The 16,599-nt window shown below is 40.2% G+C and overlaps 1 protein-coding gene across 1 annotated transcript in view; it reads right to left on the bottom strand.

Moving 5' to 3' along the window:
* Nucleotides 1–1,237: 1,237 nt before the first annotated feature.
* Nucleotides 1,238–16,599, bottom strand: part of col17a1b (collagen, type XVII, alpha 1b) — a 30,887-nt gene continuing 15,525 nt past the window's right edge. The window contains exons 17-63 of the mRNA XM_025060957.1: nt 15,860–16,174; nt 15,460–15,815; nt 14,773–14,941; nt 14,612–14,671; nt 14,371–14,526; nt 13,518–13,610; nt 13,386–13,427; nt 12,656–12,799; nt 10,629–11,288; nt 10,474–10,524; nt 10,296–10,322; nt 10,167–10,211; nt 9,993–10,088; nt 9,853–9,897; nt 9,495–9,521; nt 9,309–9,362; nt 9,184–9,219; nt 9,070–9,105; nt 8,914–8,976; nt 8,725–8,760; nt 8,539–8,610; nt 8,426–8,452; nt 8,286–8,321; nt 8,154–8,189; nt 7,987–8,067; nt 7,863–7,898; nt 7,679–7,771; nt 7,451–7,531; nt 7,281–7,331; nt 6,556–6,615; nt 6,402–6,476; nt 6,288–6,314; nt 6,156–6,197; nt 5,998–6,084; nt 5,810–5,836; nt 5,618–5,725; nt 5,416–5,535; nt 5,221–5,337; nt 5,000–5,134; nt 4,797–4,916; nt 4,515–4,694; nt 3,503–3,652; nt 3,181–3,405; nt 2,851–3,015; nt 2,678–2,758; nt 2,509–2,592; nt 1,238–2,428 (exon numbers count right to left, since the gene is read on the bottom strand). Of these exons, the coding sequence (XP_024916725.1) occupies nt 2,373–2,428; nt 2,509–2,592; nt 2,678–2,758; nt 2,851–3,015; nt 3,181–3,405; nt 3,503–3,652; nt 4,515–4,694; nt 4,797–4,916; nt 5,000–5,134; nt 5,221–5,337; nt 5,416–5,535; nt 5,618–5,725; nt 5,810–5,836; nt 5,998–6,084; nt 6,156–6,197; nt 6,288–6,314; nt 6,402–6,476; nt 6,556–6,615; nt 7,281–7,331; nt 7,451–7,531; nt 7,679–7,771; nt 7,863–7,898; nt 7,987–8,067; nt 8,154–8,189; nt 8,286–8,321; nt 8,426–8,452; nt 8,539–8,610; nt 8,725–8,760; nt 8,914–8,976; nt 9,070–9,105; nt 9,184–9,219; nt 9,309–9,362; nt 9,495–9,521; nt 9,853–9,897; nt 9,993–10,088; nt 10,167–10,211; nt 10,296–10,322; nt 10,474–10,524; nt 10,629–11,288; nt 12,656–12,799; nt 13,386–13,427; nt 13,518–13,610; nt 14,371–14,526; nt 14,612–14,671; nt 14,773–14,941; nt 15,460–15,815; nt 15,860–16,174 (4,883 nt within the window). The 3' untranslated portion in view covers nt 1,238–2,372. The remainder of the gene's footprint in view (nt 2,429–2,508; nt 2,593–2,677; nt 2,759–2,850; nt 3,016–3,180; nt 3,406–3,502; nt 3,653–4,514; nt 4,695–4,796; nt 4,917–4,999; nt 5,135–5,220; nt 5,338–5,415; nt 5,536–5,617; nt 5,726–5,809; nt 5,837–5,997; nt 6,085–6,155; nt 6,198–6,287; nt 6,315–6,401; nt 6,477–6,555; nt 6,616–7,280; nt 7,332–7,450; nt 7,532–7,678; nt 7,772–7,862; nt 7,899–7,986; nt 8,068–8,153; nt 8,190–8,285; nt 8,322–8,425; nt 8,453–8,538; nt 8,611–8,724; nt 8,761–8,913; nt 8,977–9,069; nt 9,106–9,183; nt 9,220–9,308; nt 9,363–9,494; nt 9,522–9,852; nt 9,898–9,992; nt 10,089–10,166; nt 10,212–10,295; nt 10,323–10,473; nt 10,525–10,628; nt 11,289–12,655; nt 12,800–13,385; nt 13,428–13,517; nt 13,611–14,370; nt 14,527–14,611; nt 14,672–14,772; nt 14,942–15,459; nt 15,816–15,859; nt 16,175–16,599) is intronic.

Raw genomic sequence — 16,599 nt, 5'->3', positions numbered from 1 at the left:
AAAAGTCCCAGAAATGCCTTAAAATTTTCTGAATATGTCAAAATATCACCATAAACAAGTAAGGCTATAGTCGTACTATCATGAAAAAATGCAAAATAGTAAAAAGTCCCAGAAATGCCTCTAAATGCAGGTTTATGCTCTAAAACATGCTGTCAAGTGAATAACTTTTGCTTAAAACTCCAAAAAACATATCTGAACATATCAAAATATCACCATAAACAAGTAAAGCTATAGTCTTACTATCACGAAAAGAATGCAAAATAGTAAAAAGTCCTAGAAATGCATCTAAATGCAAGTTTATGCCCCAAAACAATCTGTCAAGTGAATAATTTGCTAAAAACTCCCGGAAATGACATATTCAGAAAAAAACATTTTCTGAATGTCAAAATATGGTACCTCCATCTATATTTAATCATAATATTTTTTCATAATTTTAATGTCAAATTTACTGAAAATTCCTGCAAACTTAGCATGCACAATCTAGCTGTCATTTTAATAGCCGATCACTGCCAATCCAAAGCTCATAGTTTCGGCTACAACAACCCAGGAGTTGGTCAAATATACAGGAAATAAGATGACTTCTTTAGAGATGCTACGGTACTGCTCTACTCTGAAACGTTAACTATCAGGATTGACGCAAAGCGACAATCGATATCGTTAAGTCACATTTCGATGAACAGAGGAAGGTTTTATACAAACAATAAACATGGCGTTTGGGATGCACACACACAAGCACAGATACTGTACTCACCGCCACATGTGTTCGCAGGTTTGATGTGGAGGTTTCGACAGCGACAGCTCCGTCCGCCGGGGCAGGCACATTCTGCACGATAAAGTTATTAAATCGTTTGCATTTGAAAACAAAAAGATCGCTGATCTATGTCCAAGGATTTCCTTCTCGTTCTGTGTCCTCGGCTCCACATGTGGTCTCTGCTTAGCAATCAAAATCCATTTCCTGTTCAGCACCAGCCATCATCCAATGGCAGGCGAGAGTCCGTCACTAAGGGAAACGTTATCATATCGTTATCACATTAACATAGCGGTAAGCTGAAGCTCGCATAAGCTTAGTAAAAACTCTGCTTCTTAAAATTTTAAAACATTTGATCATCTCTTAAAAAAATTAATTATTAAATGTTTTAAATAGTTTCTTTACTCTGATATTTTCATGCTGTCGTCACTCCTTGAAGTGGAGGCAGCGTTGCATGGATGAGTTCTGTTCTGATAAGGAAACCATAGATTCCAAATGGTTGGGGTTTTTTATTATTATATTTTTGTTAAGTTACAGCATTTAAAGTGTCTTTACGTTGTCATTTTCTAACAATGAACATTGTTAGCATATGCATTTCTAATGTCAAATTAAATGTATTAAAAATGTCTTCACAAATTGACATTGTAAATAAAATATCGACTTTACTCGGACAGTTTTTTCATTATTATCCTGATGATACTTTTAGGACGAAACATTAAGACTCACACTTCTAAAAAATATATTTATTTGAACTTGCTTTTAACTGTAGCAATCAAACGTGAGAAGGATCGATTATTAAAAACATAATCTGGAAACATTTATAATTTAATCTTTTCAAACACTTAAATGTCTTGTACAAAAATCGAAGGGATTATGTCTTAAACCAGGTCAACAATGGGATTCACTCATTCATTTTTTTTTTAAAAAAACCATTCAAGTATGCCAACCGACACTGACCACAAATAAATGTGCTGAACAAATGACCTTCACTCAAATTGGGAGTCCACTTCTTAAAATCATATTTGTTTTTTGTTTTTTACAATATAAAAGTGTATACTATTTTGTTATTTGTATGAGATTAAATGGGATTGCAATGGCAGGATTTTGGCTTGAGTAATGTAGATAATACAAAGAAAGTACTGTTACTGTTCAAATCAATAAAACACGCTGCAGAATATAGTCCTCAGTACAATATAACCCTTGTGAAGAAATAATAATACAACTGTAATGATAAAAAAAAAATACACCAGATACTGAAGTCACACAAGCAGTGGAAAATGTTCAGTTTAAAAACACGATTGTTCATTAAGAGAAACAGACGCTCTGAAACTCTGCAGCCCCGGCAAAAACATTTCAAAGCCAGCCTCTAAAAAAGCACAGTAAACTTTATACACACCCCCAAAAAATGCCTGTCTGACAATAATACTGACCGGCAGCTAAGCCTTATCTCTACTAAAGTGTTTAAAAAGACTGCTGGTTTTTTTTTTTTGGCCACATGATTTTTCAAAGATTGTTCTTGTTATTGTTCTGCAGATGAGAACTATATCAACTTATTGCATTGCTATGGTAGAAACCTAAGAAAAAAAAAAGTAAATCTGATATCATCCAGTAGTACGTGAACCATTTAAGCTCCGCCGGCCTGACGATGATGGCGTCTGTGACGGACATTCAACTCGGTGCCTGAAGCGGACACAAAGTTGTGGTTAGTATCGGTGACGGGCTGGTGTTTGTGTGCATCGGCTGCGTGCAGACGGTGTTACCTGAGTCTCTCTTCTGCACTCCGTGTGGAATCTGGATGGTGTACGCCCCTGGTAATCCTGGTAAACCTGGCTGCCCAGGGTCACCTGCAAATGGAAAATAAAAAGTCAGAGATAACTACCAGACATAACTCTTAGATTCAGATCCTGAAACAGAGCCTTGAATCCCTACCCTTTTCTCCTCTGGGTCCTGGGTACCCTCTGTCTCCCTTTGGTCCGGCGCTTCCTGGGGGTCCAGGGATGGTGCCATGGACTGTACACAAGCAAAAACAAAGATGAGTGAACACCACGTTTGCCCATGCTTTTTAATGAAGCCATGTCGTCTTCATGGGCTATACTACTCACTTCTGAAGAAGTCCATGAGATCAGCTGTGATGTTGCCGTAGGAACCGATGACGCGGCTGTACCCAGGTGGTCCTGGAGGACCGGGGGGACCGGGTGGGCCCTGAATGGCTCTCACATTGGTTTTAGAATTGCCATCGATACGATATTCCTGCAACAACCCTTGATCTATGCAGGGAGATCGATACTCTTTAATGATACTGTCATATAACAAACACTGCTTCAGATATTTATGTTTACTTTACTTTACACTGCTTCAGATATTTATGTTTACTTTTTCTACATATACCTTCGGCTGTTTGCAAATCACAAATATCATAATGTTCCACTCACTCTTGATGTAGTCGGTGACCTTCAGAGCGACATTGGAGTAGTCCAGATTCTCAGTGAGCCTGCTGATGAACGCTCTTTGGTCAGAGGTTTGGCGAGAGTCACCGTGAGTGTAGCTCTGACTCTGTGCGTAGCCCTGAACGTGACCTGGATCTCCACGCTCTCCTTTCTGACCCCTTGGTCCTTGAGGTCCTGGTGGTCCAGTGATGTAACGACGAACATTGTCACCTGAAAAAAAAAGATTTGTTTGTGATGACAAATCTGCACTGGTGACATCATGAAACCCCAACACCCCAGAGAGGAGAGGACTAGGAAATCGTCTCACTGGTCAGGTACTCCTGAACCTCAGCACGGATGCTCTCCCTTGGGAAGCTTCCAGTGTATGTGACTGAGCCGCTGGAACCGCCCGGTGGACCCTGTGGTCCCTGGGGGCCCTGAGGACCAGGAGGACCAGGAAGACCTCTGAAGCCAGAACCTGAAAACATGACATAAAAAAAGACGATCAGTTTTCATGAAAGGCTGCGAAACATCATCACAAAAGGTTTAAGAGATCAAATAAACCTGCTTTGGTGGTTGTAGTTTAATGGATAAAAGATGAATTTTTTTAATTATTTGAAGCTTTTTTAGAGCATTAAAGTTTATATTTAATTTGGTATAAATGTATATTCTATGATGATCATCTGGCACACTAGAGGCATAAAATATAGAATAAAAATATAATTTATAATATGTATAAAAATTCATCACAAAGGATAATTTGGCTATTAGTTTTGGTTTCTTTGCTTATTTTTTGACATCTTCACCAGGGACATTATTCACTTATTTAAAAGTTATTTTAAAGAGTTAGTTTGGATTTTCTGGAAGTGTATTAGTTGGCCGAATGTCTGGGGGAAATGTTTAGATTTTTGCAGATGATCTAGTAACAAAAAGTAAGAGGTCTGCACTCAGTAAACTCTTCAGTTCTTTATAAAAGTGAATACATTAACATGGCATAGAAAGTCAATCAAAGAGGTAAAAAAAAAACCACAAAGATGGAACGTTTCTCTGGAAACTCAGCTTTAGTGGGAATACAGTTGTTTTTCTTCTGTTTATTTTTTGAAAAACATAAGGCACTGGGTTCATTAGCATCAGCTCCAGTACGACCGTCAGTTAGCTTGTTGTTGCCAGATGTAGATGCATGGTCAAAAACATGCAGCTGGTAATACCTGGTGTGTGTCACAGTTACTCTATGAGTTGTCTGTATGCACAGTTGAATTGACTGGTGTCAAGGTTATGTTTATTCGTCACTGACCAAATGTAACGTTCATCTGTTTGTTTGTTGTTTTTTCTAAACTCACCTTGCAGATAACGCTGAATGTCCTCCAGGCTATAGCCACGATTTCCTGCTCCAATAACGGTGGCAGTGGAGACTCCAGGAGGCCCCTGAGGCCCAGGAGGACCAGGTTGACCTGGGAGGCCTGGAGAACCAGGAGCACCTTGTTGCACAGCAGATGTAATCCAGGAACGGAAGTCTGAATCTGGTTGAACAGGGAGAATACAGTGAGGATCAACCTGTACAACAGATGGAATTCTGCCACATTCTTGACCTCATTTTAAGTGAATGTAGGTCAGAACCTTACTTTTCATCAGTGCCGAATAGTCGATTGTTATGCTGCTGTAGCCGGTGCCTCTTGCACTAGTTGGTCCTGGAGGACCAGCGGGGCCAGGGGGTCCAGGTGGTCCTCTAGCAATTCCTCTGTCTAAAAAAAATCCAATAAAATTCATTCGGAATGTTCGATCAAGCACAGGGAGTTGATGCAGTCATATTTCCTGCCGTGCCTACCATTCATGATATTGAAGATGTAAGTGGCCACCTCTTCTACACTGTAACTGCTAGAAAGTCCAACTGATGCCCCTGGTGGTCCTGGTGGTCCCTGCGGCCCTGGTGGTCCTGACAAATACCTCCTCACATCTTCCCCTGAACACAACACAATGAAAGTGTTCCCAGGTCGGACGTCCAACTCCAGCTCCGAATTAGGTTTTTATTTAACGTGAAGTACTTACTCTGAAGCATGATAATGAGGTCATTGACTGACTGGAATCCAGAGGCAGGTCCTGGGGGTCCAGGTGGTCCTGGAGGACCCTGGACTCCAATGCTAAGGCCTGAACTTGATCCTGACCCTGAAATTTCACACTAAATTTAAAGATACAGTACAATAAATCCAGACCAACCCTTACTAGTACCATACTAGTACTTACTCTGTAGGTATGCAATGATACGAGCAGAGATGTCCTCAATGGAGCCAGTGAAAGTTCCAGGTACTCCTGGAGGCCCAGGTGGACCTGGAGGTCCTGGAATACCGGACTGCCTGCTTCTGCCTGTGTAGGTAAAAAAAAAACCATACATTTTCAGAGTCTGTTCTGTCCTCTGCCTGTGACACCACGTCAAAACAGCTCTTACTGAGGTAGTCCACAATATACTGCCGCATTTCACTAGAACTTGAGAAAGATCCAGGAGGTCCAGGGGGACCTGGAGGACCTGGAGGTCCTGAAGTGACAGAAATGGCACCTGAGGAACAAAGATAAAGATTTTAGTTAGTGATGAAAAACAAGTAAAGTTTAGAATCAGTTAAAGAGTACTTGATGTCTGTACCTGAAGAGCCTGGAATTCCAGGTTCACCTAAAGAATTATTAAACAATTATTAAACAAATATATATATATATACATATGAATAAAGACAAATATACACATTAAATATATATTACGTTTAGAAAAATACATATTTTTAAATATAAAGAGAAAACTAGAAACACATTTTTTCAGTGTTATGTTTGGTTTACCCTTGAATCCTTGTGGTCCTGGACGTCCGGGGGGCCCTGGTGGACCAGGAGGTCCAGGGATTGCATGTCCTCCAGTATGGGTAGATACTGTAAAAGAAAACTAAATTAATAACTTGTCCATCAATCCATCGCAGGTGTTGGGTAGTTTTTGTGCTGACCTCTCTCAGAGGTTCCTGGTCTTCCTGGCAGACCTGGTTCACCTGAGACCAGAATGAACAGACAGAGATATCAATACAGAACCGGGCTAATAAACAGAGGTCTAAGAGTCATTCGCAGTCTACAGCAGTTACCTTGATAGCCTCTTGGTCCAGGAGAACCTGAAGGGAAAACATGGAAGTCAGGACAAAGTGCTGGTACAGTTAATCTTGTTAGGTGAAAACTACATTAGTAAAGTATCTGATCACCTGTTGATCCTTTAGTCCCAGGCAGTCCAGGTGGACCAGGTGGACCTGGTTGTCCGGTGTAATATGTTCCTGTTCCTGTAAGAGGAGCAGTCGTTTAAGTTTTCTTCTTCTCTGGCTATTTGTTATTATAATCATGTAAGTGTTGGCATCATACCAGAGCTGGATGAAAAACCTGGGTCTCCCTTTTCTCCTTTAGGCCCTGGTCTACCATAACCTAAAGAGGGAAATTATGAAGATGTCATGTTATTAATGTTATTAATTAACCTCTGTCCTAAAATGTAAGAAACTAAAATATACCATTTAACTAATACAACTAATAAAACTTTATATATATGTACATATATACATACATACATACATGTATATTTGTAGTTTTATTAGTTATATATGTAAAACTAATAAAAAGTCATGGGCTCCCTCTAGTGGTAGAACTGTAGCTGTTCACCCTTGCGTGTTTCTATGTGGTTTCTTAATTAAATTACCGATTGTTGTGTAAATTAATTGTAAAATAATGGTGCTGGTTGATAAATAGAATAATATTTTTAATTGAAATAAATTTGTACAAACAGACTGCACACAGCAGAGAAATTAATTAAATAAAGGTGTCTTACAATTAAGGATTTTAATTTGGGTTTGAGGAATGGATTAACTGAGATTTAGTTGAAACATGATGCTTGGCTTTGGAATGCAGTGGAGAGGTACAGTCACTGTGAATTATTCTGTTTCCTCCATTTTCTGCAGTTTGCATTAAACAGCTGACAGCAGTAAATATCAGCGACAGTGACCTCTGCAGGCTTTGGTGTACATACATACAGCTACATCCGTACAAACACGGCGAAATAGTACTATGTATTCAATAAAAGTACAGCAACTACTTGCCTGTTGGACCTGGAGGTCCAGGTGGTCCTGGAGGTCCTGGCCTGGAATCACCTGCAGGAAACATTGATGAAAATATTAATACAAATAGAACAACCTTTTACATCACTGCACAGGAACATGGGTGTTTCATGAATAATACAATTGCAGAGGCATCCTCTGGGCACATTTACCTGGACGTCCAGGAGGTCCAGGTGGACCTGGTGGGCCAGGTTGTCCAGATAGTCTGGAGGATCCACTGGCTCCAAACTGACCTGAAACAAGATCATAACATTTGATGTAATTTATCCATCCCATTCAAAATATTTGAGCAGCTGCCACTAGTGGCCAAACTTGGTAGTGCATCTTAATGTCAGTACTGTAAAAGTAACAGATGGATGGATGGATGGATTTTATCTTACTCTCAGTCCTGCTGGATGAAACAGACTCAGTCAATCTCGCTGTCACGCCAGCTTCACCCTGGTCTCCCTTATATCCTCTGTCACCTTTAGGACCTGTGAGGACAAACAAACAATTCAATATAGACTTGTACAAAGTGTTTGTTGCGCAAAAAAAAAAAAATAAATAAAAATTTGATGAACGTACCAGGCTGACCTGGCAGACCTGCAGGACCAATGGGACCTAAGGATGTAATCCAACAGGTAATAAAACGTCACTCGTGATAGGACATACTACACCATACTAATTTGTAAGACATTGAGGTTCAGACCTGATAAACCAGGAGGTCCAGCAGGACCAGGAGGACCAGCAGGCCCAGGTGGTCCGGGGATGCCAACAGATGAGGAACCGGCTGAAGAAAAGAGCTAAAGGTTAGCTCAGGAACCATTAACGTCATTAAATGACTGAAGCTGTTTTTTATTGGAGATTTTCTCATACCTGCGTTGATGATTCTCCCTGGTGGACCTGTCTCGCCTAAAGACAAATGACATATGTGTTTGTCAGAAAAACGAGCTTCATATTTGGCAGAGGAAATAATTTACTTCAGGCTCACGCAAAATCCAGTTTTACCTTTGCTTCCTGGTTGTCCTGGGTTTCCTGGTATTCCTAAAATAACATGTGATTACAATTTAGAATTGAGAGCTTAAGTTTTTTGTCTACAAAAATAAATAAATAAATAAATAGAGAGATAAATTAAGTATATACCATACCTGGTGGTCCTTGTAATCCAGGTGTTCCTAGGAGGCATAGATAGTATTTTAAAAACTTTTTTTCATATTGTCTTCTTATGATAAACTCAATAACAACCTTGGGGTTAAGTTACCTGGAATTCCAGAATCTCCTGGGGGACCAGCAGGACCTCTGAGTCCAGGGGGACCAGAATGTCCTTGGTCACCTTGGGTTAAATTTTGAATAAGGAAACATTACAAATCAAACTACGATGATGTGTTTTGTGTCAATGTGTAAATTGACAAATATATGAGATTAAAACATCATTATGAAAATGAACCTCTTGATCCTTTCGCTCCATCTTGTCCAGACACTCCTGAGGAAAAATCAGAAAGGTGTTTTTAGAGCTGCAAGGCATAGAGATTGTTTGTTTGTTTTTATGATGTCGACATGGATTTAAGCCGGAGGAGTTACAATTTCATTCTGAATGAAATGAGAATTATTTTCTGTCAGTGGTTCTGATCCTCACCTGCTGATCCTTTGGCTCCTTTTTCTCCAGCTGGTCCAACAAGACCAGGTAAACCAGGGTCACCTGAGATGTAGCACAACAATATTAGAGTGATCAAACACACAGTATTATTACAACACAGCAATTTCACAAAAACACAGAGAAAAACTCACTGACCTTGCATACCCCGGATACCCTTGTCACCTGGGTCACCTGAAAAAAAGCAAATAATCCAGTCTTTATGAGAAAAAAAAATCATGCTGTAAAAACCATGTCACAGTGACAACAAACCTTTAGCTCCTTGGAATCCAGGAAGTCCTCTGTCTCCTGCAGGGTAAAAACACAACCATACAGTTATAAACAATGACGACTTCACTGTAGTGAGGAAAGTAAAACTTCACTATCGTGTCATGAACCTTTAGGTCCAGGTGGTCCTGCCTCGCCACGGAAACCCTGAGAACCAGGTTGTCCTGCAACATGAGAGGTTTTCACACAGAATGTCAGAATCACAATTAAATATTACCACAACTTCAGTTTGGTGGTTTCAATTTAGGGAAACAGGAAATTTAAAATAAAATACAAAACAGAAGAAAGAAACTGACCTGCAAGGCCAGGAGTTCCTGCTGGGCCTGGAGAAAAGAAAGATAAGTTTCAGATCAGAAAGAAATAATAATTTGTCTCAATGCAATGTAGTTTTAACTGGAATCTAAGAAAGTAGTGTAAAAATAAGGACTAATCTACACATTTAGACGATTAATGGAGTTGAGAGTTCAAATGGTGAAGCAGCATTGGGGTTTTTTTGACCATGGTAAAAGGAAATATCTGGATATCACTATCTGTGGAGCTTTGTTGAAGTTTTGGCCTTTGCCAGGAAAATGCACTGCCATCTAGTGGCGTGTGTTACACAAGTCTATATTTCTGTTGTTCTGTATAATTTAAAAATGTATTCATGAATGTCACCTTTTGGTCCAGCTGGGCCGACAGGTCCGAGATCTCCAGGAGAACCTGCATTAAACCAAAGAAGTCAGAAGTCCAGCAGTGACTCACTGTTCTGGAGTTAAAATAATTTCGGTCACTGCTGGGGTTCTGCCGAGTCCTACCTCTGTCTCCTTTCATTCCAAATCCTGGAGGACCTGGCTCACCTCGGGGGCCAGTCTGACCTTCACGACCTCTCAGGCCTTGTTCACCAGCTTCACCTGCACAGGTGTATGACAAACACACTCACACACTGACCACAGCCAAGACAGGGGAAGATGGAAATGATTTTTTTTTACCTTGGCTTCCCTTCTGCCCTTTAGGCCCTTCATGGCCTGGAGGACCTGAGGACACAGTCAGAAAAAACATTGTAATACTGTACAACGCTGATCATCGATAAATATAAAAACATGGTTGTGATTCCTCACCTGGAATTCCAGGATATCCACTTTCACCTGTTATAAGACAAACAAGGATTTAAATTTAACAAAAGCAGAAAATTAAAAAAAATATTTTATGACATTTAAAAAAAACATTTTGTACTGTAACACATTTTATAAGTGTTAAATAAAACTGATACTTGATATTTTTTGTTTTTAATTTTACCTTTAGGACCAGGAAGTCCTCGCTCGCCCTGAGCTGAGTTAGCTACGAAAGCTGAAACAGACAAAAAAACAATTGAACAAAAAAAATGGATGCATGTGTGTATACAGTATATGTGGGCATATATATGTGTGTGTGTGTGTGTGTATGTGTGTTACCTCTGAATGTTGCTGACTGCATCTCTGTTCTGAGCATGTGCTGAATCATCATGTGGAGAGCAGCAGTATCGACCTGTCCTCCACTCAAAACAATAGTCCCAAAGCCGGTTCCTCCGCCGTAACCAGAGCCAGTACTGCCCGCCCTTCCACTCAAGACGGCACCGCCAGAGCTGGTCCCAGTACCACCACCAGTACCAGCACCAGCACCACCCAAGGTTCCTGCTCCAACACTGGTTCCACTGGAAACACTTGTGCCACTGGAAACTCTGGAGCCACTGGTACCTCCAGAACCACCGGAAACTCCAGTACTTCCAGAACCACTGGACCCACCAGCACCGCCTGCTGTGCCACCGGCTCCGGCTCCAACCCCAACACCAACACCAACACCGATTTCGTTGCCATTGCTACCTGAGGAGCTGCCAGTTCCTGCAGCTATTCCAATGCGTGAACTGGTGCCCGACCCTGCACCTCCACCTCCAGCATAAAGTAATGTGTTGTCAGTGTGGGAACCACCTCCACCTGCTGCTCCTGCTCCTGCTCCTGCTCCTGCGATGTTAATGGTTGAAGAAGATCCTGACAGTCGACTGGTACGTGCAGCAGCGACAGAAGACTCAGCCTCCAAAGTCGACACTCGATTCTTTAGCTTCCTCACGTCCTCAGCTGGGAAAGGAGACATCAACTTTGGAATAAATGGGTTGACATTTTTAGATTTTTATCAGATTTAAAATATTCATGCAAGTACCCAGTATATCCAGTACTTCTACAGTCAACACACAGTCAGTACACATGTTGTTCAGGGGCCGCATACAAACTAATTAGATGTCAAGAGGGCCAGACCAGTACAATCATCATAAACATAATTACCTATGAGTAACAATAAGTCCATGTTTTATCCCTTTGTTTTCATGCAACATGAGATAAATCTTCATATTTAATGAAATATAATTTTACAAAACATATCCTGACCATGAAGTGTTTGTGTATTTTTTCATTTTCAAAATTCATCAAGGATGAAGCTGGATGGAAACCTCTAGCGTGCCGGTTTTGGTCCGCAGGCCGTATGTTCGACACACCCGCTATATATAAGCTAAATATGTAGCTTTGTTCATTTTTGCAGCGTTTATTCAGGGTAACTTATGAGTACTTTAAAGCAGGTTAACTTTATTTTAGGGTGTGCTTTATACACAATGAGGTTTTATTTATTAAGGCTAGCACTTACTTCACATGTTCTGAATATGTTAGTTTTATAACATTTACATGAAAAACATAGGTATTAGAGTTTAATTTATGATTTTGAAAAATTACGAAAACTTTTTAGCTGCAGGTTCACAGAGTGTAGCGACACTGAGTTCACTCGGTCAGTTCTCAGTGATCAACAGTATCAGGTGACATGTCCACAGGCAGTGACAACACACCGGCCTTTCACACCTATACATAACAAGAAGGGATCGTCAACTTCCTTATACTGTAATCTTGACCATTTTTAATCAGGAATAAATTACTATTTCAAATATCAGCTGTTATTGTTACTACAAGTCAGCTACAAGGAAAAACAACACCCAGCCTCTGATGTCATCAGCCAGCTATTCCTGGAGCGGCTCCAAAGACAGAGTGCCAGACCGACTTTGTGGCAGCAGGAGAGCACCCAGAGATCAAATCTCCAGGGAGAGGACTACATCTTCTCTCCCACAGTTCTTAGCAGCACCATGAAATAATGCTCACCAGCTTGTAAAAAAACTGGAGCACATTTTATTGGTCCAAATAGAGACACTCCCTGCAACTTTACGGCTGAGCAGCTCCATGGAGAAAAATGTGAGTGCAGAATTTTTATTTTTCCCTGTTAACTGAATTGGACAGTTTAAGATGTCCAGGCCATTGTCCTTCTGAGACAATGTCTCCTATGTTTACAATTCCATTGGCATATGCTTATAAGTTTCTGTTCCAGGAAGCGATGAATTTTTTTTCTGATTTAGATTTCTGAACCCCTGGTGATACTCATGGTGTTGCAAGCTATATCTGAATCATACCCAGTGCAATGAGTCCAAACAGGAGTCCCAGCAGGAGAAGGCCAAGAAGGAGAAGTCCCAGCAGCCATTTCCACCAGGAGCAACAAGCATCAGAGCAGCAGCAGAATCCCCCGCCTCCGAAAATACCGCTGTCTCTGTGAATCTCTGCAGGGAGGACATCACATTCAACTCAATACAATTAGGTGAGATAACATAACGTAACACAACACAAAATAACCTCAGGTAAAGGTAATGTAAGTTAATGTGACGTAAGGTAACACAAAGTCAAATTATGTCATTTAGTGTTTGTACATTTTGAACCACAACAACACACAGTCTTGAAATGTAACATAATGTTATGTATTGTTACATTATAGAATGTTACATAACTTAAATTACAAGATTGTTACATCAGGTAAAGCAACATAGTGTTGTTAAAACAGCAAATGGGGAAAATATTAATAGAAAACTTTTTTTTTTTTTTAAACAGTTACTGTAACTAGTGTGTGCTACACACTGCCCCTACAGGTAAAAATGTGATTTAATTCAGTATTTTTTTTCTAACATGTTTCATCATTAAATTATCATCACATCCAATTTCCAGAGTTTGTGGAGAAACTCTTGCTGTGGTACTAGTACTAGTACTAGTAATACTTAGGAATGACTTTTTGATTTTTGAGTGATTTTAATTCAGAGTACCAACTGTATAGAGTGTATATGTGCAAAAATAAACTGCAAGAAATCAAAATACCTGCATAGGTAGCTTTGTCTTTCATCACAACTCCAGATCCGTCTGTAAACAGAAATAAGAAACCAACAATGTACACTATGTCGAATAAAACATCAACAGTCAGAGTTGTTGTCACAGCTGAGACTAGCTCACAGTAGGGACCGTGTGTCTCCGTCTTCAGAGGAGCCGTCTCACTATAGCTGGAAAGGATCTTCTCTTTTTTTATGGAATCTCCAGAAATTGAGCCTGTAGAAACAAGGAACATTTTTAGATACTTTAAGCTTAAATTTTCTTTTTCCAGCCACAGTTTTGTAAAAAGACCAAACACAAAAAACAATAGAATCCAGAATAAGACGGAGAATACGCTATTATAATATATTAATAATTAATAATTAATAATTGTTATCTCAATTTTTGCTATTTTGAAAAAATATTTCTCGCTTTCGTCTTATTTTATTATAAGAATCGCCACTAGATGGCGCCCTACATATTCCTTAAATGTCCCGTTTTAACAATAGTCCTATCGCAGTACTAGAACATACAGAGGTATCTTTTCACAGGAAGTGGTAAGCAATGAAACATACAAGGTAATCAAAATAGAATAAACATTTACTTTATCATTTATTCAATAAAATTTGGGAATATAAATAGTATTCATCTACTGTTTTCTATTTTAAAACACAATACTTTAGAGATAGAGCTTAAATAGATTTAACAAAAAAAAAGACTAAAAATATCAAATTTAACTCTTAAGACTGGCTTTAATACAGCACCATCAGTCAGAAGAATAATTTATTTTTGTTAGTTTATTTGGCTTATTTATTAAGATATTATACAGATAAGTATCTCTGATTTCTTTTAACAATGTTAAATAACATGAAAGGAAACCTAAAGCCTGAATCTGTTTGAAGCAGCTGCTCATTGTTTCTGACTGTGTTTCTTCTTTTATTGTAAATCACATCAAACAATGACGGTCCTTGGAGTGGCCCGTGAATGGGTGACTCACCTCCTCCTATGTGAACACTGCTGCCACCGGTGGTGAACTGTTTGCCACTGTCTTTGGCCAGAATCAGCATCTCTGCTTCCCTCTTGGCTGAAACGTTCTCCTTATCAGAGATCACGTACCTATTCTTGTACGTTTCCTCTGCCTGAGACCTGGTGGCTGAAAGAGACCAACAATGATTTTTTATTTTTGGTTTGGAAAATGTTAGTGTTGCTTTAACTATGGGAACTTTTTTTTAATTTACTTGTTGACACCCCTGAGCTGACAACACCACTGCCAGACACGTTCTTCTGAACACCATATCCTGGCAAAAAAAAAAACCAAACACGTAAGACACACACACATGCGTCAAGACTGCGCTGGTTGTCTGTGAATATCATTGATAGTGTTATACTGCTCCGGTACCTCCCAGGTTAGCATTGACGTTGGCTCCGCTGGTGGTCAGCACACTGACAGATGTGGGTGCCAGATTATTCTGGAAGCCATAAACTAAGAACAGAAACACACTCTCATTAAATCGTAGAAACAGGACACAGATACAATTACAACAAAAATATCCAATATACAAACCCAACTTTTAAAAACTTAAGTAATTTATAACCATAACATCCTTCAAAATGGTTGAGGCAAGTTTACCATTAGGTAACATTCCCTTATATTTGATATGCAGACATTGTCCAAGGACCTAATTTCAAATTCCGATATCAACCGATCTATATTTAGCAAAAGCCAGGCATTGCGTTATCGGATTTTCATTATCACAGGGAAAACTGATGACTATTATTACAGAGTTTACATAATTATGCTTATATCGGGACGAAAACATCGGTCAGTCGATATACAAATCTACTTAGAACTTAAACTTGTACCGTACTTTAAGGAAAAAAGGCACAAGCTTATTTTACATTCCTACACATTGTGAGAGTGAAATAAGCCGTTTCAGAAATAAGAGGTGTGCATAAAGGAGGCAGTATTAATCTGTATATGGGCAATAGAGAAGTCGGGCCATATATTTCCTATCAAAGGAGCACTTGCTTTTTTAAAAGTGTTTTTTTTTTCTTTCTACCACCCTGATTATATGTGTGTGTGTGTGTGTGTATGTGTGTTACCTCTGAATGTTGCTGACTGCATCTCTGTTCTGAGCATGTGCTGAATCATCATGTGGAGAGCAGCAGTATCGACCTGTCCTCCACTCAAAACAATAGTCCCAAAGCCGGTTCCTCCGCCGTAACCAGAGCCAGTACTGCCCGCACTTCCACTCAAGACGGCACCGCCAGAGCTGGTCCCAGTACCACCACCAGTACCAGCACCAGCACCACCCAAGGTTCCTGCTCCAACACTGGTTCCACTGGAAACACTTGTGCCACTGGAAACTCTGGAGCCACTGGTACCTCCAGAACCACCGGAAACTCCAGTACTTCCAGAACCACTGGACCCACCAGCACCGCCTGCTGTGCCACCGGCTCCGGCTCCAACCCCAACACAGCACCGCCTGCTGTGCCACCGGCTCCAGCTCCAACCCCAACACCAACACCGATTTCGTTGCCATTGCTACCTGAGGAGCTGCCAGTTCCTGCAGCTATTCCAATGCGTGAACTGGTGCCCGAACCTGCACCTCCACCTCCAGCATAAAGTAATGTGTTGTCAGTGTGGGAACCACCTCCACCTGCTGCTCCTGCTCCTGCTCCTGCTCCTGCGATGTTAATGGTTGAAGAAGATCCTGACAGTCGACTGGTACGTGCAGCAGCGACAGAAGACTCAGCCTCCAAAGTCGACACTCGATTCTTTAGCTTCCTCACGTCCTCAGCTGGGAAAGGAGACATCAACTTTGGAATAAATGGGTTGACATTTTTAGATTTTTATCAGATTTAAAATATTCATGCAAGTACCCAGTATATCCAGTACTTCTACAGTCAACACACAGTCAGTACACATGTTGTTCAGGGGCCGCATACAAACTAATTAGATGTCAAGAGGGCCAGACCAGTACAATCATCATAAACATAATTACCTATGAGTAACAATAAGTCCATGTTTTATCCCTTTGTTTTCATGCAACATGAGATAAATCTTCATATTTAATGAAATATAATTTTACAAAACATATCCTGACCATGAAGTGTTTGTGTATTTTTTCATTTTCAAAATTCATCAAGGATGAAGCTGGATGGAAACCTCTAGCGTGCCGGTTTTGGTCCGCAGGCCGTATGTTCGACACACCCGCTATATATA

Source organism: Cynoglossus semilaevis, chromosome 12, assembly GCF_000523025.1.
Source record: "Cynoglossus semilaevis isolate Cse_v1.0 chromosome 12, Cse_v1.0, whole genome shotgun sequence".
NCBI lineage: Eukaryota > Metazoa > Chordata > Actinopteri > Pleuronectiformes > Cynoglossidae > Cynoglossus > Cynoglossus semilaevis.
This window is presented reverse-complemented; position numbering and strand designations above follow the sequence as displayed.